Source organism: Rousettus aegyptiacus, unplaced genomic scaffold (assembly GCF_014176215.1).
Source record: "Rousettus aegyptiacus isolate mRouAeg1 unplaced genomic scaffold, mRouAeg1.p scaffold_m13_p_7, whole genome shotgun sequence".
Taxonomy (NCBI): Eukaryota; Metazoa; Chordata; class Mammalia; order Chiroptera; family Pteropodidae; genus Rousettus; species Rousettus aegyptiacus.
The window spans coordinates 106821965-106845548 of NW_023416310.1; the positions used below are offsets into that span (position 1 = coordinate 106821965).

The 23584-nt window shown below is 46.4% G+C and overlaps 1 protein-coding gene and 1 pseudogene across 6 annotated transcripts in view; one reads left to right on the top strand and one right to left on the bottom strand.

Annotated features, from left to right (window-relative positions):
* The window catches only part of COL23A1 (collagen type XXIII alpha 1 chain), a 286819-nt gene extending 265819 nt beyond the window's left edge, over positions 1–21000 (bottom strand). For 5 of the 6 annotated variants that reach the window (XM_036224351.1, XM_036224349.1, XM_036224352.1 and 2 more), the window contains exons 1-2: positions 20516–21000; positions 3313–3379 (exon numbers count right to left, since the gene is read on the bottom strand). In XM_036224351.1, the coding sequence (XP_036080244.1) occupies positions 3313–3379; positions 20516–20800 (352 nt within the window). In that variant the 5' untranslated portion in view covers positions 20801–21000. The remainder of the gene's footprint in view (positions 1–3312; positions 3380–20515) is intronic. The other variant, XM_016158371.2, reaches the window with a different exon arrangement.
* On the top strand, positions 12091–12206 carry LOC118605649 (annotated as a pseudogene).
* Positions 21001–23584: the final 2584 nt, after the last annotated feature.

The window sequence follows — 23584 nt, forward strand, 5'->3', positions numbered from 1 at the left end:
CCAGCAATGCTCTATAGGACATCAGCCAACTGGTAACTGCCCCTGGAAAGGAGAGTAGGAGAACGGGGCGGGGCAGGGGGCAGGGGACTGGCTTTCACATGCAACCTTTGGTAATACTGGAATTTTTTATCACATTGTATACTATTTACTACTCAAAAATAAACATTTTAAAACTTTAAACACACTTTTAAACATAAGAAGAGTGTGTTGGAATACCCAAGGAACATGGGGAAGTCACACTGTCTAAAGCCCAGGTGTTTCTGTGGAAGGAAGAGCAGACGTTTTGGGGGCAGGTGTGAAAAGGAGCAGCCACAAGGGGCGACCAGGTAGCAGGGCACATACCTGACCCACCTCTGGCGGTGCAGGAAGCTCCTTCTATCCCTCACATTTCAACCCTCTCAGCAATCTTAAAAGGTTCTCAGGATAATTATTTTTTTCTATTTGTTTTAGTTTTCTAAGGCCGCTGCAACAAATTACCACAAACTAGGCAGTTTAAGGCAACAAATTTATCTTCTCCAGTTCTGGAGGCAAGAAGCCCCAAATCAAGGTGTCAGCAGGGCTGGTTCCTTCTGGAGACTCTGAGGGAGAATCCCTTCCACGCTCCTGCAGCTTCTGGTGGCTGTGAACAATCCTCAGTGGCCCTGGGCTTGTCTGAGCTCCATTCCCACCTTCCCACAGTCTTATCCTCTGTGTGTCTCTGTGTCTCAAATCTCTTGTCCTATCTCTTATAATGACATTCATCATTAGATTTAGGGCCACCCTAAATCCTGAATGATCTCATCTTGACATCCTCAACTTAATTATATCTGCAAAGACCTTATTTCCAATAAGGCCATGTATGGGGAGGTTAGAACTGGGACATATCTTTTCAAGGGACACGATTCGACCCACTATGCCATTTTATAGACAAGAGATGCAAGGCTCAAAGACCTCTCTCTTGTCCAAGGTCACAGGGCTACTTCAGGGCCCAGCCCTGCCAGTCTTCCCACCACTAAGTGTGGCGGGCGCAGCAGTCTGCCCCTCCTCATGGAGCGTCAGCTCCACAATGGGCAACACACACAGAAGAGCCGCCCCCTTCTCTGGCCTTGCTTATCTGTCTGTGGCATCCTAGGTTCTGACAAAAGATTACACTGTCTCCCAGGCATGGGAAGGAGATGGGCCACAGAGATCTGGGGGTATCTCAAATCAGATGGGGACCCAAGCTATGGAAAGTCGTCTGTGTGTCCAGACTCCAGGAGTCCACAGGGCAGATCGGAGCTGGGAGAAAGAGAATGAGTTAAGGCTTCCAGTGTTGGAGAAAAGGCCTCTGTCCCTTTCATGGCAGAGGAGAATGTGCCAACTGACGGGTCTTGCATCCGTGAAGGGCTCTGGTCCAAAAGGCTCAAGCGAGTCCTCCACCTCGAGTGGGCATGTGTGTGCATGGGGGCCTGGCCACACGGACCAAACCTGCCATGATGGCTTGATGACAGCCACGAGCCCCTGGGACAGCAGCAGCGCAGAGCTGAACGCCAGCAGGGCCCCTCTCAGAGAGCATGGAAGGGAGATCACTGCCTTCTTGTCAGTGGGACTAGGGGTTTTGACCAGCCTTTCAGCCTCCATGGGTCTTATCTGAGACCCTCATAGAGCCTCTCTTTGTGGTTCATTACCCCTCAAGGGGCAACAGGACACAAGACTGCTTCTGAGTGATGAGCTTTGATCTATACTTTCCCCATGACCTCAAAAAAGCCCACAGACCCCACTCCAATATTGTCATCATTTTTCGATGAGGACCCTTATAGTTAATAAATAGTAGACCAAGGTTTAGACCTGGCTCAGATTTATTCACGAGTTCTGTACCCCCTCACTGTCTATTCCTTCATATCCACCTGTCACCTGTACTGGGGATTTTCAAACTTCCAGTCAGCAACCCACAGCAAGAAACCCAGTTCATATCATCATCCAGGTCATGCTCACAAAGATAAAAAACTGAAACAAAAGCTCCAGCCCGTTAGCTTTTATTGGAGTCTATGAGAATTCAAAATTTCAAAATGCTGGATACAGCCCATGGAACTGATTTCATCTCTTATGAATACTCTGTGACTCTGTTTAAAAAGTACTTATCCATATAACTCACATGAATTTACACCCATACGACACTCAGAAAAAAAAGAGAGAGAGAAAAGAGTTGTTGTTTCTGTTTTATACATTTTGCAGATCATCAAAAATTCATTGATGGATTTGGGGGGTTTTTCCCCCCGCTGAATCACAATTTCTGACTTCCTGATCAAGTAATGATGCCATTATTTGTCATGTCTTTTTTCCTCCTATTAAAAATCTGGAGGTCCTATTATTAAAAGCCAGCTTAAGTTCAACCATCAAACCCTCTCCTTGCTGGGCCCCCGGAGACTGAATCTTCACACCTCAAGGTCCACCTTGGCAGGCATCTCCCAACCTTGAGATGTGAATTATCAGTGAGCTTGGTTTCTCTGGAGCAGCAAAGTGGATTGGGAAGTGCCAGACAACTTGGCTAATGGAAGGAGTGACAGTAAGGACAAGGGCCAATGAGCTCAGCTGCGGTCACCAGTGTTCTCTCATCTTGTCCAGCACCATGAGGAGTCAACCTGCTGCTCATTCACCGATTTACATGGCATCCTCTGAGAGGTTAATACTAAGCCTGAAAGTGCCGGGGCCATGACTACGCATCTAAATTCTCAATCATTGTCCGTGCAAAGCTCCCACGAGGACAACCGGAAGACCTGACATGAACCAGGATTCGAGCCACATGAGTTAGGAATCAACAAATCCTGGGTCTATCCACAGCCATCCTGGTCTTCACCACCAAAACCCAAGAGAGACATGATTATTTGAATAATTCAGACCATGTTTCCTGCTCCCTTCCTCTACATCCACCAAAAGAATGAAAACAAAAAAAATGATTTGCCCAGATTATTTATCAACCTCCATTCCCTGCCCTGTCAATGTCTTGGGTCACAACGTTTAAATCGCGTGATGGTTCATGCCTGTTTCTCCATCTTTAGGATGGGAAGGATGGTACTTTACTGGTATCTAAGCCTATACTAGAAATCATCTCTAGTGGTTTCTGCGCTCCCCCAGCAACAATGCCATTCTCATCAAACCGAGGCATTTAATCTTGCTGGGATTTTCGACTAGTGACACACCTGCCAGGATGGGCCATACAGTACAACAGACAGTCTGAAACCCAAGGTGGTCTCTTGAGGACCTCAGAACTGGCCTTGGCAGTTATGAGCAGACAGGAGAGAGAAGCCAGTCCTAGAGACGTCAGGAGCCAGCAAAGACGGAACATCTGCTTACCTGGGGGGCAGACGCACTCGGTCGGCGCTTCCCGAACTGTCCGGAGCTTGACTAGTCCCTCCAACTTCTGAACCAGGAAGAAAAGGGGAGGGGGGGGAAATGAGGATGAGTTTGAGAGCAGAGAGGAGTAAAAATGGAAAAATGCACAAAAACAATGTATTAAAAAGACTGACAACAGTGATGGTATTTTTGAGAACATGTTTTTACAAGGTCATTAAAATCTATAGTTTTAGAATGAGAGAAGAAACAAAAATAAACACTGATCAATTTACTTGGGGGTCTCTGAAAAGAAGGTGGCAGGTTTCTGCTTTGTTACGGATGTTTGCAAACACAAATCGAGAAAAGCCAAAAGCAGTCAGCTTGAAGATGGGAGGGCAGGGCCCTTGCAGCAGCTTTCTGTACTCAGATCCCCCGATCAACTCCAGGAAGCCCCCAGCTCCCGTGGCCGCAGCCCCTCCCATCCCACAGGGTTCAGATCTGCTCCCCAGGCCCAACCCCCGACATTTTCCTTTCTTCTTACCTGTGGGGATCCTTGGCCTAGAAAATTTGGTTCAAAACAATTTACCAAGAATATGTACACGCCAGCCCTGTGCTAGATTTGGGTGAAGGGAAAAAGAACTACTGCAGAAATGGAATCGGAAGTCATAGCTCCACTATTATGATAACTCACAATACAGCCCTGGCCTCGTCACTGTCTGATTTGACCCTTGGAATAACCTATGAGGCCCGAATTATTGTCCCTGACTAACTGAGAGGACACAAGGTACAGAAAAAGAAGAAACTAGTCCCAAATCCCAAATCTAGGTTATGGTAGTGAAACGATTGGTCCATAACCCCCAAACTAGCTCAGACTGGAGTCCTAACAATAATCTATAAGTTATTTACCTTTCTCTAGAAAAAATATATATTTCCCACAAAGTGAAACAAGGTACATTCCAAATGTGTTAATTTGAGTGAAAAATGCACGATGACCTGCAGAAAGGGCATTTGTTAGAAACATAAAACTGTAATTTTTAAAAGGAGGCGAGAAGGTCACCCCCACCCTGATCACCAAGCCTGAAATTTTCACAGAACACGGGACTCCAGCCAAGCCCCCTCTTGTCTCTTTCTGGAACAGCCCAGAAGGCTGAGACAAAACAAGTAACCTGGTTAGCTCCAGCCACCTGCAAAGCACTTCCGAGTTCCACCTCCATCCGGGTCCAGCCAGTCCCCCACGTGTCCCAGATGCAACAGAGGCTAACACAGACAAAGGATGAAGTTAAGGCCACGTTTGAGGGAACTTGGGATATGCCGCGGTGGAAGGGTGTGCAAGTAGTACCGCGCAGGCAGAGGTGTGGGGTGCTGCCTTTCGGTGCAGCTGCTTCTCCATTCTCGCCGCACCTGTCTGGTCCACAAGGCCTTGGTTTGCCCAGAAATCGGAAACTGGCTGGGCCTCTGGACGCCAAGCTCTCAGCCCCCATGAGGACCCCCACCTGCTACACACTTCTGCTCTGCTCTGGGGCCGCCCACCTGGCCCAAAGCAACCCTGCGAGCAGAGCAGCTAGGACTGAGCCCCCAGCCCCGAGAGGCCCCCCACCCCCTACTCCTCGAAGCTGCTCTGGGGTTCCCACCAGGTGAGTGAGGTCAGCTCCATCCTGGCTGCAGGAGACACCACCTTCAGCAACAGGCCTCGCGCACAGAGCTCTGGAGCAGCGCCACGGGTCCTCACTGAATCCAAGGCTGCTGAGGCTGCTGCGCATGCGGGCAAGAGAGGGACCTCAGAACTCACTTTACAGACCTCAATTTTTACCTGGGAAAAGAATCCAGTCTTCTAGTTTAAGCCAATTTGTCCGAGAAACTCTCATTTGTTTATCATTGCTAGACAGAGGAGAAGTCTAATTTTCTTTTTCTTTTTTTTTCCACAAAAGCATTTACTACTAAAAAGCTAGTGGCTTTTAACAACTGTTATCAACTAGGACACTCCCATAAAGGGGGAGGAAGCTTTACCAAATATTGATAGGCAACTCGATTACTTTTAAGTTACTCTTGTTTAAAATTAAAAGTTAAATGAGAAATTATTGATGAGAAGGTAAAAAAAAAAAAAAAAAAAAAAAAAAAAACCTTACTGTTAATGCCAGTAGCAATGATCATAAATTACCGGGATTGAGTTTTTGCTCTGTCATTTATTTTAACTCCTATTATGCACTTGTTTTTCTGGATTAGATAGTGAATATGCAAAGTTTTACCTCCTGGTCTGCTACCCTCCCATCTTCAGGCCCCTAACTTTCTGTGGATTTGAAACATCCTTACTTTGAACATAGAGTGAAATATTTGAATTAGAAACCCAATCCCACAATCTTTATTTCCATGCCTTTTATTTATTTATTTTTTTTAATTCTAAGAAAATATTCTTTTGTGTCCAGGTTTGTAAGAAAGGATTTAGAAGCCTCAACTTTTTACATTCAATTATCTGGCAGCACCCCTCGCATCTGCAAACAATATGGTCCTGGCTTTACATTTGCAAACAACTCCCACTCAGAAAGTAAACAGAGTATGAGTTTCTGAGAAAAGACTGACTTTGAAAGAGTTTCTTCCAGAAGTACAGAGGAGGAGGACTTAAAGTTTTTGGGGAGGGTGGCAAGCACAGAGGGGAAATTAATCAGGGAAAATCACAGGTTTCAAAAGAGCATTACATGGTCAGATGCTGAATTTATTAATGAGCTGTTGGAGTGCTAGTCTGGAACACTTCAGCAGATGTTTGATCACATCCTTGACCAGTTATGTTTTGATGAAATATGGATTAGCATACAAAAAAAGGATGTAATGATTTATTTCTGTAAAATCTACAAATAAAGCCACAGACATTCCTATCTTTTGACAGAAAATTCCTACTCTAGGGAATATATCCCAAGGAAATAAATCAGCAGAAGCAAAAGATGATATTCATGAAGTTGTGCCTCAAAACAGTGGGAGTGGTTTAGAGAAGGATGGTGAGTCTCCTTGAAGAAACTGTCATATCTTCATGAAATATCATTATGAAGACTATATAGCAACAAGAAAAAATGTTTATGATACAATAATAAAATGTCTACATCTGTGTAAAAATCCAGGCATTGGTTGGCAGCAACTAGCAAACATCCACTCACAGTGATTTATGTTTATGATACAATAATAAAATGTCTACATCTGTGTAAAAATCCAGGCATTGGTTGGCAGCAACTAGCAAACATCCACTCACAGTGATTTACCTTTTTAAAAGTTCTTTCTGTGTTCTACGTAATACCATTTTCTCAGTAAATCAATCAATCGATCAATCAATCATGGAAATAGAAGACCCAAAATGAAGCCGACCTGAAATCTTCCTGCTGAGGACAATTTTTGAATGATAGACAGATGATTTTGTCTCCTCAAGAAGACTCAGTTCCAAGACCAACTCTGCTAATATGCACACACCACAGACACCAGGGGAAAGGCTTGTGGAGAATGAGATCCTCTCTGCACAGGCACATCCAGATGCTCACGTTCCGCCCCCATAGAGAGGACTCGTGCATGCATCCTCATTGGCACCAGCAGCCCAAGAGGGGCACTTTCTGGCCCCTTTTTTAACATTCTTTTTTCTTATACCCCACATGGTGATGATGATCATGGTGATGAAGAGAACAGCAGATATAAAGTGTTATTATCAAGATTATCGATCCTTTATTGTGTGCCAAGTACTGTGACAACAGCTGTTGTCTTATCTAGTTCTCCCAAGAACTCCCATGAGGCTATGACTATTATTATAGCCATTGATCAATAAGAAAATTGAGACTTAGAGAGGGCAATGTAAGTGTCAGGGCTGGAATTGAAGCCTGATATCAACTAACTCCAACCACAACGAAAGACAGCTTTTGCTTACATGTAATTTTTGTGTCTGGGGGAGGTGGGGGGAAGGTTGCTACCAACAGCCAGGCCATACAAAGCCATAAGGACAGAAATTAGATCAGTGATTGCAAAAGGTTGGGAGAGTACAAGGAATGAAGTAGGAGATTTGAGGGGGTGGGGTAGCAGATACGTGACTCTATGCATCTGTCAAAAACTGTCGGACTGTACATCACCAAGAATAAACTTTAATGGACACAAATTTAAAAGAAATCAAGCAGGATGTCAGAGAATCCCAGAATGGAATGTAAGCTAAGACTGTATTAAAATTGACCCCAGGCTAAACACAGCTCTGTTCTCACTTAATGGATCTTAAAAATGAGACCCAAAAGGATCAAACTATTTCCAAGTAACTTAACTGTGACACAACAAATATTGATAGAATACAAAACTATCCAGTACCCAATGATGTAAAATTCATTATGTCTGGCATACGATAGAAATTAACAGCAGGAAAAAAATGTCCATAATGAGTAAAAAAATCAGTTAATTGAAACTGACTCACAACTACCATAGATATTAAAATTAGCACAAAGACTTTGAAAGAATGGTGATACCTGCAGTGCACGTGTTCAAAAAGTTAAGCAAAAACATCAAAGATATTAAACAACCTAAGCTGAAACTCTGAGAGTTTCATTACGTCTGAGATGAAAGAAGAAAAAAAAATAGAGTGAGGGGATGAACGGCAGATTAGATACTGCAAAAGAAAAGATTAGTGAACTGAAAGTCAGCAATAGAAGTTATCCAAAGTCAACACACAGAGAATTTTTTTTTAATTAAGAAAAAAAGAGGAAAATAGTGAACTTGGGATTTCAAGTGGCCTTATATACATGTGATTAGAGTCCCTAAAGGAGAATAAACAGAAAAATATATATATTTAAAGAAGTAATGGCCAAAAATTATTTCAAAACTTGATGAAAACTATAAACAGATCTAAGAATCTCAATGAAACTTAAGCACAATAAACATGAAGAAGACTACACTAAGGCATATTATGAACTTAATTGCTTAAAACAAGTGATAAAGAAGAAATCTTAAAAGTAGACAGAAAAAAAAGATACATTATTTGGACAAATAGAACTTTCATGGAATGTAAAATAATACAATGGCTTTGAACAATAGTTTGGCAACTTCTTAAAAAGTTAATCATACATCTATTAGATGATGAATCATTCCACTTCAAGGTATTTATACCCAAGAGAAATGAAAGCATATTCCATATGAAGACTTATACACGGATGTTCATGTACATTCATGAGCTTTGTTGTAACAGCCAAAAACTGGAAACAATTCAAATATCCATTAACAGATAAATGGATAAACAGATTGTGGAATATCCACACAATAATACTCGGTAATGAAAAAAATGAACTAATGATATATGCAAAAGTATCAAAGAAAGTCTCAATAATTATGTTGAGTGAAGAAAACCAGACTCTTTCCTCCTCCGGTAAAAAGAGTATGGTTCCATTCATATAAAAATCTTACAAAATGGAAACTAACCGATTGTGACAGAAATCAGTAACACCTAGGTGGCAGGTGGGGAGAGATGGGAGAGAATGCAAGGAAGCAGGAAGAAACATTTATGGGTGATGCATCGTTCACTTATCTTGATTGTGGAGATGGTTTCACAGGTGTGCACAGTCAAGACATATCAAATTGTACATTTTAAATATGTGGCGTTCATTGTATGCTAAGTAAACCTTAAAAAACCCAAACCTCAAAATGCCCCAGGCCACAGTTCCCACAGGCTTGGCCAGGGGTGTGAAGCTGGTATCCCGGCCTCAGAAGGCATCAGTTCGCCACACTGAGCTTTGGGTTCCACCTCGGTGCCAGGTAAACCTCAGTGAAGTCAGGTGAAGACAATTGGTGAGAGGCTCTAGCCCAGCCCATGCATTTGGCAGGAGCTCAGAAACATTTCTCTAAAGAATGTGGCTTTAATCAATGACTCCCACTGGCAACAAAGTGACTCCCCGAAACCACACTGGCAAACATTTCCTTAAGGGTTCCCACTCAGTCCTGAAATATACTAGCATGTTTCGAAAGGTTTGCTCTGTAAACAGAATTCTTCAGTAATCCTTAATTACTGCAATTCTTCAGTAATCCTTAATTCATTATTTTTCAGGCACATTTCACGTCCCATCAGAACCTACCTGCCTTCCAAGGTTCCCCGTGCTGGTCTGACAGAAAGAAATCCCATGGATGCCCCTGGGCGGGGGAGGGGAATGGATGATTCCATCACAGTTTTTGACTCATTGAGGAGGGCCCTCAGACTGCTCCTATGAATGGCCTCCAGGCCTTCTCTACACCGTGGCTAGGGTCTTCTCCAGCGGCCTAGCCACCACGTTGGGCCTGCTTAGGTCTCCACACTGAGTTCCACCTGCTTCCTGCTGACCCCTCTTCTCTCAGTCCTGTCCACAATGAATGTCTGGCGTTTCCACTTATGTGCCAAGTCTGATTAGATGGTGTTGTTGGCTGAATCATGTCCCTGCTAAATTCACGTGAGAGCCCTAACTCCAACTCCCTCAGAATGTGGCTGTATTTAAAGATAGGGACTTCAGAGAGGTGATTAAGTTAAAATGAGGCCATTATTGATACCCAGTATGACTGGTGTTCTTCTAAGAAGAGGAGATTGGGAGACTAGCACACACAGAAGGATGGCCATGTGAGGACACAGGGAGAAGTCGGCTGTCTGCAAGCCAAGGGGAGAAGCCTCAAGAAAAATCAACTCTACTGACACCTTGACCTCGGACTTCCAGCCTCCAGAACTATGAGCAAAGAAATTCCTGTTGTTTCATCCACACAGACTGCAGTACTTTGTGGAGGCAGCCCTAGCAAACTAATACAGATGAGGTCTTCCAGACACCCTACCCCACCTTCGCTTGCCTCCTCCCTGAAGAGAATGAAGTGACAGGAGGCAGAGAAGACCTGGAGGACTTAGGTGCAGGGAGGAGAAAGGGGTTTTCACCTCCTCTACCCACAGGTGATGGGAAGCATTGAGGGTTGATGGGCCAACGGAGGGAGACCACACTGAGACCATGACCTGCCTGGGGCTTGGAGTGGCAGGACTCAGAGTCAAAGAAGAGGTTATATTTCAAGAAGGGCCCAGGAATGGGACTGAAATCAAGGGATCAGAAGAACCCATGAAGAAATCATCAGCAGGATGACAGGCTGAGTGGCGAGGCATCTCTTTCCAGTTCAGCTCATTGAAACAAAGCTAAGGTGGGAGCCTCCTTACGGGAGTGAGAAAGAGGGGGGACTTGTCCCTGAGAAGGCCGGTGGCACTGGGTGCTAATAGTGCTGGCAGCCACTGACTACTAGGGTTATCAGCAAGGCGTAAATGAGGAGGACAGACGTCTCACTCATTGTCCCGGCATCCAGGGATGGGCCGTCACTTCATCCTCAGAGAACCAGAGTGAAGCACCCTTTCTCTAGAGGAAGAAGTTAAAGCTTGGGAAAGCCAACTAATCAGATGCAGCTCCAGACTCCAGACCAGGTCTTCTAACCCCAGAGCCCATGAAATGAGCTGTGCGGCCCAGTTAGAGAAGCTCTCCAGGGGTAAGACAACTTCTGTGGTCATGGGACGTGGTCAGGCTGGTCTCACCTGTCCTGCCTCCTTCAGGAGTCCCTGTGTGTCCACATGTGCACATGCCTGTGGGTGCACGCACATTCACACACCCACATTCATAGACATACCCATACACATATGTGCACGTGGGTTTGCACACACACGTATGCTGATATGTATGCACACTCATACATATGCATTTACACTCACACACACACTTTAGTCCCGTTGGTGTGTGAACTTGTCCTACGTTTGACTGCCCCACCACAAGGGTCTGAAAACAAAATGCTGTCAATGATAATAGCCCATACATCACACAAAAAGGTACAGTTAAATAAATTGACAGACTTTGCTTTTTTTGTGTGATGACCCTCCTTGGAGGCTCAAAGTTGAGTAGATTTTACTTACTGTCTTCTGAAACACCAGAATACATTCTAATTCCTTCATAATTTGTTTCACAACTCAAAATTGGAAGTGAATTCAATTTTAGAAGTTGATATTACTCATTCGAAAGTGCTGTTTTTCCCACTGATTTTTGTGGCTACATCAGAAAATTAAAATTTTCTCATTTACCAATGTGAACTGAAGCAGATGCGTGTGAGGCCTTTAATTCACCAATTAATCCTGAATATTTGGGGTGTTAGTGCCAAATTGCATAGTCAAAAAACAGACTAACTTATTAATTAAAGCAAGTTTATTAGGTGTTTAAAGCCCTTATGCAATGAAAAATCCATATAATAATTTTCATGAATAATTAGACTTTTATTTTGGTGGTAAATGTGAAATTTCTTAATTTAAGTGGAAAATCTCCTTCTACTCAAAAGAGAAACTGAAAAAAATGGGGTTATGAAGTGAATTCAGTCTTTTCTTTTCTACAACAACCAAGTCACATTTCTCTGTCATCGACTTAGAGCTAGGACCTGGGTTAACACCTTTTTCACTTCTGCATGGCCTTAATAGGCTGGCATAATCTCAGTGTTAAAAGGGTTTCAAGGTCAGCCATGTAAGCACAGGACCCCCTCTCCAATTGGCAAAGTGACATAGGTATTCCTTTGGACTCAAAGGAAGCATCTAATGAGAATAGCCATTTTCAGGATGTGTCTGATGTGCTGAGCATTAGGACATAATCAATTTGTTTGAGTCCCACAGAAACCTTAGGAGGCAAGAATGATCATCTCCACTTAATGGCTGGGCAAACTGAAGTTTAGAAAACTAGCCATTTTGGATGTAGTTTCATAGTGTAGCAGTTAGCACGTCTGCTTTACACCCAGAAGGTCATGGGTTTGCACCCCAGTGGAGCCACGGTACAGGTCTACAGCCATGCCACCCTGAACAAGCCCGATGTCTGATCCCAGAAGCTAAGCAGGGGTGGGCCTGGTTAGTACTTGGATGGGAGACCACCTAGGAAGACCAGGTTCTGTAGGCATAAAATAATAATAATAAAAACACAAACAAACAAACCAAAAAAAAAAAGAACTAGCCATTTACCCAAAGTCACAGAGCTGGGGAATGGAAGAGCTGAGAGGTGTAACTAGTCTGCCTAAAAGCTGAAGTCTTGCATGCCACCTACACAGCCACCACCTACTGGGAATGTCTATTCCACACTGGCAGAAAAAGCTGCCACCCCAATCTAAATGATTGCTTCCTGAGGTCTGCCAGGAGGCTGTAGAAAGGGCTCAGACAAGGAGTCAAGCCACCCAGGTTCAGGCATACACTGCCATCTGGGGCTGGTCACTGCCCCTCCCTCTGAGGGTCAGACCCACCTCTCAGGGGAGTAGGGGAGCTGGGCTAGGCCATTTGGAAACATGAGGACATGTATGTGAACCCTCCAGCCCAGGGCAGCCAGAGGGAGGCACCCCATCATTTCCCCTAAGCCTCCGAGAGGGCACTGGCGTGCCTTCCTTTAAAACGACATCTGCAAACTTATTTTTTTCTCCCAACAGTTCGTGTTTAGTCCTAAAATATGTCTCCGGATATGATGAAGGAATGTCTTCTGAGTGCCTGTGTCAACAATTAAAGATTAATCCTGAGCCTACACATGGAGAAAATCGAACGGAGAAGGAGCTGGAGGTCGTGTGTGGCCTCCGGAGAACGTTTTCAAAACTGAGCTACAGTTGTTCACAGAATGAGAAGTCGCGGCGGGGACAGAGTGCAGTGCCTGGTGCTGTGAAACGCCACTCAAGAAAGGGTTCTCGCCAAACCAACAAAGGAGCCTAATTCTGAGCTGACATCTTCAGAGTTTTCCCAAGTCTTACTGTAAGGCTTTGTTTATCATCGATTGCTTTGTGCTTTAACAACAGCAAATCCAACTGAAATAAAATTTCCACCACAAAATGGATTGAATCTACTTTGCTCATCATAAAGCTTGAAGTGTGACTTCACAACAGCATGACAGTTTTGGAATATGACAGAAGGAGAAACATGAACAAAGTTGGATGTTCCAAAATTAAAAGAAAAAAACAAAGCCCTAAAGACGTTCCTCTTTAGGCAGTTACTCTACGTCCTAAAGAATAACGGAAGTGAGAGCCCTTCCCCACGACACTTGTGCCAACAGAAATGTGGAAAAGCCTAGAGGCTGTTGATAGAAGGAATGCAGACTCCATTGATGGGATCGTACATGGCCATGAAACACAACTGTAAAGATTGTGCAGCACCTGTAAAACTATTTTTAATGTGAGGTTGAAATACATACACACAAGGAATAAATGGTATGCACTCTGCGGTTACAATTAGATAGGCGTAAATTTGTCTAGGAATAAGAATTGGGAGGGAGGATGCCAAAAGAAAAATAGTCCTCATTTTTGGGTGGTGAGGTTATCAATAACTTAATCATGTTAAATCAATATACATCTTGGTTATTTTTTTTAAGGGGGAAGGGAAAGGGGGGCCGAGCTGGCGTGCTATTTCCCAACACTGGGTCCAAGATCCTAGGTAAAGGGAGTGGTAGCATCTCAGCAGCAGCAGCTAGAGAGCTGATGAGCACATCCAAGGGCAAAGAGAGAAGGGTCTACACCCACCCTTCGAAGAGCAGGTCTGAAGGAACCCCGTCCCTCACTGACAGCTAGCTATGCCTCCTGGTGGGGCTTAGAGTTAGAGAGAAGAGAGAAACCCATGGCAATCTGTGGTGGTGCAGTGGGCTTCTCTGCAAGTGGAGGATTGTACCGATATCCTGTGGGGCCCTGTAAGGGAAGGTCAGTGGGATCCCGTGCTCAGGGTTCACCCTTTGCTGCACAAACGATTTGTCCAGCCCTCCCGACAGTCTAAGCAGCGCTCTCACCTCACCTGTAGAGAACTGAGGTTCCAAGGGGCTGGATGACCAGCCTGGGCCATACAGTCAGCAGGGGGTGAATGGCTGCTGTACACTGAATGTCTGTGTTCTCACAAATTTCTATGTTGAAACCTCATCCCCAATGTGATAGTGTCGGGGGAGGGGCTCTTTTGGAGATGATTAGGACATAAGGGTGGTACCCTCATGAATGAGATTAGTGCCCTTGTAAAAGGGACCTTAGAGAGCTGCCTCAACCCTTCTGCCGTGTGGAGATACAGTGAGAAGATGGCCGTCTATGAACCAAGCAACGAGCTCTCACCACACACGGAATCTGCCAGCATCTTGAACTTGAACTTTCCCAGCCTCCAGAACTGTAAGAAATAAATATTGTGTTGTTTTGTTGCTGCCCAGTTATAGTAGGCTGAACAGACTAAGACGGTGGCCTTCTGACGCTGTGTCCAAAGCGTTCCCTCTTCCAAGCTTAGGCCCCCAAAGCCACCATGACACTTAGCTCCAGGAAAGGCTGTGGCAACCCCTAAGCCACATGCACCTCCCTGCTCCAAGCCACTGGGACTCGGGTGCCCCCACAGACTCTCCAACTAGGCCAGAAAAGGGGGTCCTTCCCCATGACAACACTCCCTGGGAAGCCGATAGAAGTGAGCAGACAAAGGTGGGCCCAGAAGCAGGTGGCCCTGACTTGGGGCACGTCCACACTGCCATAGGCTGGGCACCAAACTCACACCAAGTGGGGAAAGGACATGCCTGCCCTTCTCACTCCCCATTCCAAGGCATCCTGCAAATCCGAGGGAGCCCAGGCCTGGCCCTGTGTGCCCAAGCAGCTCACTGCCTCCATCTCAGTGGCATTTCTTGCTCTGCAAAACAGGGACAATAACCTCTGCCTTCTCCATCTCATGAGGCTGTTGTGGGGAAGTTTTAAGATTTTAAGTTACCTTGTAACTTGTTAAGCTCCCATTTTGTAAGGGCAGAGAGAAATACAGGTTTTGATACTGCCACAGATAAACCCAAATTTATTAACATACATAAACGCCTACAGAACAAGAACCTGCAACCTGCTGCCTATCCCATTAGGTCAAAAATCCTTTGCCTGGATTTCAAGTCATTGGGAAGGAATTTCCCCAGATTGTGGCTCTTGTTTGTTGTCCAAGCCTCTCTCATTATTCCTCAGACTGTCACCTATTTGGTTTACCAGCCCCGTGTCCTCTCCTCCTTCTTCTAATAACAGCACTCCAAATCGCCCATTGGAAACCATTTTTCACTCCTGGTCCTTTCAGCTCCAGTGGCAGGTGAGAGGCTGCCCCACTGGTCTCAGTGACCAACCAGTACAGCTCATTTGTATTATCATCAGAGTGAATAGGGGCTATTGGGAGAGAGAAACTCTCATGCTGAAGATGAGAACTTGCAGCCTGCATGCCACTTCACAGGAGAGTGAGGGCATCCTGAGAAATACAGAGCCAGCACAGAGAAACACAAAATTTGGCACCCTCGGCTGGGCCTGAGCAGACATTTCCCTGGATTTCTTGGTTACACATGCCAATAAATCCCCTTCGTATTTAAGCCAGTCTGAGTTCGGGTCCTGTCATATTGCTATTTGAAGGTACAAGGATCCAAAGTCACCTAGAAAGATTGAATCTAATGAGATGATATCAGGGAGGGTAAAAGGCACAACATCCTGCTCAGGATTCTAACTGCAAACACCCTGGAAGGGGATTTGGAACCACAGTGAGGAATGGCTGCTGAGAAAGTCAAGCGGGGCTATGGCTGGGGGATGGCAGGGAGGAGGGCACACCTAATGGGTACAGGGCACCATACATGGTTCCAGGTGCACTGATCTCCTTCGTCCTTCAAACTGGGCCAGTCGCCTCCAGCCTGAGCAGCCTCTTCCACTTCACTGCATTGTGATGTGCAAGTGTTACCATCCCCGTGTATGCTGAGATGTAGGAAGAGTTGGAAAGCAGGGCTGGAGAGTGCCATCCCCAGCGACGAGGCTGCTCCAGCTGGTCACTTTGGCATCAGAGCTGGCATCTGCTTAAGGGCCAAAGACAATAAATTGTGAAGCATGGGATTATGCCAGAGAGAATCCCAAACACATCTGCCTTGCCTTTGACTATGGCTGGAGGCAGAGTTGGAGGGCAGGACCCTGGGAAACCCTGCAGTGGGAGGGAGTATAGTTACAAAGACTGTGGCAGGTCAGTGGATGACTGCCTCCGTCCTCCTTTCGGGTAACAGCACTCTACAGCACCCGCCTGACACCATCCGTTGCTCCCCAGTACATTCCTAGTATTCCTTCCTTGCAAAACCACAATTCTCTTTGAGTGGTAACGTGCTCAGCCTCTGGAGATGAATCAAGATTGGGCAAAGCCACCTGTGGCAACCCCATAACCTTTGCTAGAGACAGGATAACAGTGATCACAGGCCCTGATTCTCACTGGTGCCTTTCAGAGAAGTCTGCTGAGCGATGCTGGGGGTCTCCTCCCTGATTCAAATGAAAGAGAAAGCTCTCAAGAGGTGACTCTTTTTCCTGCCTCCTTCCCTTCTACCTTGGCTACTTTTGTGCGAAGACTCATGCTTGGAGCAGCAGCAGCCATTTTGGGACCATAAAGAAAGGCCAAGAGAATAAAAGACACTGACCTGACACCCAGTCACGGTCAAGTCACTGAACTAACCCAGGACCTCATGACTGACTCACAGGCTTCTCTGGATATGCAAGATAATTCAATGACTGTATAGTTTAAGCAACCACACTCAGGTGTTCTGTTACTCTGCATCAAAAGCACACATCCTGGCCAATACTTTCCTCTACATTTTCTCATTTGCTCCTCACTACCCAAGTAGTGGTGACCATAGTGGTGAAGAGGAAGTTGATGTTTAAGAAGCTGAAGAGGTTAGATGGCAGAGCTAGTAAACAGTGGGACAGAAACCCCACGCCTCATCTACCCTTCTGCACCCGCTGATATAAATACATTCAGTTTGCAGATTCCCTGATTCAGCAGTGATGCCACACACCTTCAAAGCAAATGTGCAAAAACCCAATCAAACAATTCCAAAATATATTTCTGAAAGAAACACCCCAACAGCTGACTTGTTCTAATCATGCTGCTGTTATTATAAAGCTTTCCCAAACTGTCACAAAACAAAACAAACAAACAAAACAAAAACAAACAAGAAAAAGAAGAGTGGAGAGAGAACGTGAGCATGCCAGGAAGAACTGGAAGGAATCTTTTTGGTTTGGAAGCCAGGAAGTGTCAAGGGAATAAATGTAGCTATGACTTACACCCCATCTCTAGTTGTGCCTTGGGACTGGAAACTTGGCCTCTTTATTAAATTGTACACCACAAAGCAGCCCTGACAAATGACAGATTACCACAAAGGCAGAAAAAGCTACATTTGATTCTGGGTTGTATGGTAACAACCAATATATATAGTTGATGGTAGGAAAGGAAAGTGCTTGAATTTTATCCTTAGTCTCTAGGTTTTTCCTGTTTTCAAACTGACTGGTCTGGACAATGGAAGACCAACAGCCAACAATAAATCCATTGTAAGCTGGAAATGGTCTCTTCTGAATACAGCTAAATATTTCTTTAATCCTTGCATTAAACTTTTTACTGTAGCATAAAAGCCACACACTCTAAAATTTAAGCCTTTGTAATACTGTAACTATAGATGTAAATACTGGGAGGGGGTGGTTACTTAGGTAACGTATTTAAAGCACCTTAAAAGCACAATATCAGATACTTGTTTTGCATTCATATTTTTAGATCATACTGAAGATACTATCGTTAATGACTCTTGCTCAGAAATCTTGTTTTTATGTTCTTGAAAGTATTTCTTTTCTTTTGTACCAAGGGAAGGGTCTTTAATAATGACAACATGAAGATTCCTTTGTTGTAGCTTCTGAATATACATTATCAGGCACATCAGCCAGTCCCAAATAAGTCATTTCACAGTTCTGCTCCCAAGGGAACAAAGACAGTAGCTCCCATATTAACAGTGGCTTTTGTTGGCTTATTTTTATTTTTTTCTGACATTAGAACTGTGTGTGGTTGGCAGAGATTTCTCTTCTTTAATTTGGATGTGGTTTCTGCCTCTGAAACTCTGAAAACAAGCTTCTTGGTAAAAGGACAAGCTGCAGGCACCCTCTCACATACACATACACAGCTACTTAAGCACGAGCTTAAAAGAAGTTTCACCGGTGGAAAACAAACTGGTACTGAAAAATATGTTCAAGTACAAATGTTCTTTCCTTAAGATATTTTCAGTTAGATATTCATTTGGCTTCCACAGCTGAGGGTTCAAAAAAGTACCCTCACATCTATTTAAAGCCAATTATCAGTTTCCTATATGCATCTCCCACAGCCTCTTCATCTCAGCCAGGGGCTCTCAGGGTCACCAGCCAGGTTGTGAACATTTCCCATCCAGTGATATTTGCAAGAAGAATGGCTAGTGGCAGGAACAAACTGGCCTTGGAAGACAGATGCCTTCTCACAGGGGACACCCCAGCAGCCAGAAGCTCAACCCCAACTGCATTTGCACTGTGGCATCCCTGATGCTCCACTGGCAGAGAAAAACTGGCCAGTTAGTACTCCAAGCACATGCTCCTCAGACACCAAGTTTAGTTAGTAAGATGTGTTGAGCTGTCTCCAGTGCTAATGCCAGCCTGCTGAATAGTAAAGCAAATTTCAAGTGGAAATTCCAGGATTCAAAATGTTCCTTTTGCTTTTCTAATGAAGAGGAGAGAGGGAGTGGGAAGGAGAAGGAGACAGGGAGAGAGCGAGAGACAGAGAGACAGAGAAACAGAGGTGGCTGCGTCCCAGGAACCCTTCCCTACTAGAATGGTCACAATTTGCAAGTTCCTCATAAAAGGTTCTCCCAGGATTTCTGATTCATTCAATCCCAGATTGCTGTTTATTTTTACTAAAAGGGGCCTCCTATTCCAAAGAACAGCCACACTTCCAGCACTAACAGGTAAAAATTTGACTTGGCCTTCCATAAGTCAGTTCAACACCCTGGTCTCCAGGGATTTGCCAAAATATAATGGACTCCAATTATGAAACCATCACCACAAGTTGCCAGCAGGGCTTCGGAGAGATTTCTGAAGTCTGCAGGCACTTTCAGAGAGAAAATAGGAAATCGTTTCATGAAGCAGCAATTCTGCCCAAAACCAAACAAGAAGAGCTGTAATGCTGGCTTAAAGTGACTTGAGATATAGAGTACGGTGAACTACGAGGTGCGGTGCAGTCTTCTCCCATTCCCCTAAAGATTCCAAATTAACTCAATGAATACGCGGCGCAATACATTACTAAAGATCCCCGCGCTGCAGTTCCCGGGCTGCTAATAGGCCCGCCCGCGCTCCCCTCTATCCAGAAGCGCACGCGTGCGTTTCCTACCGCAACTGAAGATACCCGGTCGCGCAGGGCGCTTGGGATCCTGGGAGGGAGGTCGCCTTTCCCAGGAGAAGAGGATGGCTCAGGTTTTGAAGGCTCTGGCTAGTTCAGCCTCTCTCAGTTCTATGCGGAGGGGTACTGCTGCCCAAACGGTGGAGGTTTTGATAAATATGATGGGTGAGGGCTTTGGGGTCCCAAACGTAGCTCTTGCTTTGCAGACACACAGAAGCGACCTGAACAGAAGTGTCACGGAGTCTCATATGCTTCCAAGAAGCTCAAGGAAACTCAGGATGTGCCTGTACTCCACAGGTGGCATCACCTGAAACCGGAATCCAGGTTTTCTGGCCCCGACTGTTTTTTCCTCCCCTCACCCTACTAGTCTGACGTGGGCATCCCAGGGCTCGGTGGCCCGCGGAGAGCGCGCTCAGCCGCAGCGACTCCAGAGCACAGCATCTCTAGGATGGAGCTGCCTTGAAAAGAACTTTCCTGGGGACGGAGGGCGAGCAGGCTGGACTGACTATATCCGTCCAAGGCCCTGGCCCTCGGGTCTGTCAGAGGCTTCCCTCCACTGTGGCCGCCAGCCTGCCAGGGGCTCCTCGCCTCTCCAGGTAAATCGCCATTGGTAAGGGCAGTTGCTACTGGTGACGAGAGTCACGCACCAGACAACTCCCGCACAGATGAGGAGCCTGGCGCCCAGCGCGGGCGGGAAGCGCACAGCCGCATGGTGACTCGCCCCACGTCTGTCATTTCAAAGTCTGTAGTCTTCCCTCTCCCTCCCTCAGCTCGTTTCTGAAACGGCCCTTTTGGCTCGCTTTTCCCACAGCCACTTGCTCTGCAATGCGACCCTAAGGCTGGAGAGGGGACAGCAAGACCCTCTGCAAGGCTGCACCCCAGCCTCCGCCCCCGCGCAGGCCGCCAGGATAGACTAGAGCGCAAAGAACCAGCGGGCGACCCCTCCTCAGTTAGATGGCCACACTGCCTCTGGCGCCCAGCACACGGACACTACCCCAGCCCGACACACTCCCTTCGCGCAGCACAGCTCGCGCCCCGCGCGCGGCGCCTCACCTCGCGCAGCAGGCGCTCCAGGTGCGGCTCCGCCCAGGCGGCTAGGGTGCCCGGTGGCCCCTCGCGCCGCAGCAGCTCCCGCTCCTCCTCGAGGGCCGCCACCCGGCCCTGCAGCGCGGCCGCCTGGGCGCCCAGCAGCAGGCAGGCGGCTGCCGAGCCCACGGAGAGCAGCAGGCACAGCGCGCTCACCGCCCAGGCCCCAGCCGCTGTCGCCGGGCGCCCCCCGCCGCCGCCCGGCGGGCGGCCCTTCCGCGCTTCGCCACCGTTGCGCTCGCCGGGGCTCATGGCGCGCTCTTCGCGCGTGAGTTCTCTGAGGGGGCGATGCAGAGTTGGGGTCGCAGGCCCAACGCGGGGGGAGCAGGCTTAGAGCCCGTGGCACGAGGTCGGGCGGGCGCAGGGCTTGGCCTCCGGGAAGCGCGGATCTCGGCGCACGCCCCCTTCCCTGCCGCTAGCTCCTCCACCACGGCCACTTTGGGCAGTTTCCTCTATGCAAATAGATCCTGCCAGAAAAGGAGCCGGGACCCACCCAGGGGAGGAGCGGCCTGGCCGGCCCCAAGCCGCGAGGGGGCGGGGGCGGGAGGGGAGCTGGTTCCTTGGAACCCCACGCGCACGCCTGGCGGACCCCGCGCGGCGCGCACCTCAGCCCTCAGTTGCCTGGGGCTGCACCCATTCCCGTGTGTACCTCTGCGATTCCCCTGCCCTAACTCCCACTGCGATCTCAAAAGGGCTGAGGTGCGCCAAGAGACTCAGGACGCCTTGTGCAGCCCGCCCATTGCTGGAGCATCATTCATGCTTGGCGAACATTCCCCTTCACTTGTGAATTAACCTTTCTGACAATTTTTTAAAAGGTCAAAACTTCAAATCCCGTGGAAAACGAAGCGAGTCCATCCTAGGTGGCGCCTTAGCGCCGCTTGGTGGCCAAAAGCGACCTCTGCACGCTCACGTTTAGAGACCGTTAGGGCTGAGATTGCGTCACGCAGTAAAATGCCTCTTAGAATCTTAATTCTCTCCATATATTATCTGCCAGACACGTGCTGCTGGGAACAAATTGTAAGTCCTTGTTCTTGACCTAGAGAGGGCTCCCATTAGAGAAAATTGAGACCATCACACATGGAAACGACGGGGGAAAACAACTCTAACTTTTGTTGGGCTGATGGCTTAATTCTGTGGAAACACAACTTGGCCAAAAACAATAATCCACTCCGCACATTCAACCTATTTTATCATTTTGCTGAAAATTTACAGCACAGGGTTAAGGTAGGAAAGCCTGAAGGAGAAGGAAGTGGCCCTAATTGTGTTTTCAAGAAAGGAGATAGTCTGGAAGTCAGGTGAGATTCTCTGCTCTCTCACAGCGTATTTATATCCTAAAATGGATCCCAAGTAACCCAACCAACTCCTCTAACACTCAAAACAATAAACTGCTAGCTTAGATCTTTGTAATCTGGGAAACTCCACAACTGTTTTTAAGGAAAAAACCTGTTATATCTATCCTCCCTCTCACTCTCTGGGTATTCTTAATTAATTTCTGTGGGTAGATTACTTCTCTTAAAACTGTTGAGGCCCTTCAGCTGATATCCTTCTTATGCCTTTAACTGGGAGAAAAAAATTATCTCTGAGATCAGAATAAAAGGGAATGTGGTTGGCATCTCGCCTATGCAACTTTGTAGCTGTGACCTTAGGTAAATTAGGGTTACATTTAGGTGGTTATAGAGGTAGGTCTTGGTGCCCATGCTATAATCCAGTGTATACCTAACAATCTGAAAAATAGTTGCAAGACAAACTGGATTGCCTACTCTGAAAAAAAGCCAACACCATTGTACAAGTTAGCACTCCATTTTTACTACAGAGGTAAATCACCCATCACTTATTTTTGTTAATGTTACTGGACTACGCTCACTATGTTCCAGAAGCTTCTGTGTAACGAATAAGCCAAGCTCATTAGCTTTTGCTCTTGCCTACTACCTCACTATCTGGAATATCCTGCTCTCAGATCTTTGAACAAGCTTCTTATCCGCTGTTCAAAGTCCCCAGATCCTCAAATCTCACCGCCTGCAAAAGACCTTCCCAGACTGCCCAATCTAATGTGGTTACACCTGAGTCCCTTCAGAATTACTCAGGAGATCAGGACATTTATCACTATTTGAAGTAGCCTGTTTGTTAACTGTATCCCCTTTGTCTTGTTCACCACTGTTTTCTCAAAGAACACAAGAGTAACTGGCACACTGTAGGTGCTCAATAAATATTTGTTGAATGAATTGAAGAAAGGTGAAAATGTGTGCTATCTACAACTGATTTTAAAAGGCAAGGAAGAAAATCCTGTCTTGTGTCACCTGGGGCCCTGGAAGGAACAGACGGCATCCTCAGACTCAAGACAGTCTGAATGTAGGGACTCTTCACAAAGGGGCAGGTTAAGGGAAACCAGTAGAAGATGCTGACAAAGAACCCTGGGGTATCAACAGTGGGAGGCCATCGCCACACCTAGCTGAAGGAATGAGAGGAGGAAAGTTTGTGGAAACCCTGTGACTACTCAGAGCTCTAAGTCTGCTCCACAGACTCAGAGCTGTGGCCTTTGGCCGAGGGACACCGCCTCTTTAAAATCTTGGCTCTCTTATCTGGGGCTTTGCATTGACCAAACCCAGCTGAGAGCAGAGTGGGGGGTTGAGGGTTTGGGAGGGGGGGGGGTTAGAGGACAGATCTAAAATGGGGGAGAAACCCACATTGCCTACCACACTCATAGCACTTACCAACACCCATCTAGTTCCTGCTGCTTCTGAATGGCTCGCCTGTCAGGCACTAATCAGGGCAACCAACAAGCCGTTTGGTGGCAAGTCAACTACTTTGGGCTCTCTCCATCCTGAAGGGCCAGTGGTTTGTCCCTCACAGGGATGGATAGCTTATTCTGAGAATGGGCTTGTCCTTTCTGTTTGCAGAGCCACTATCCTTACAGGCTACCCGATCCACAGTTATGGAATCTCATACAACATAGCGTTGGACCAGAAGACCCACTACACAGCAAAGGAGCTGTGGGAGTGAGCCCATGTCCATGGAATTTACTGGCTGTTACATCCT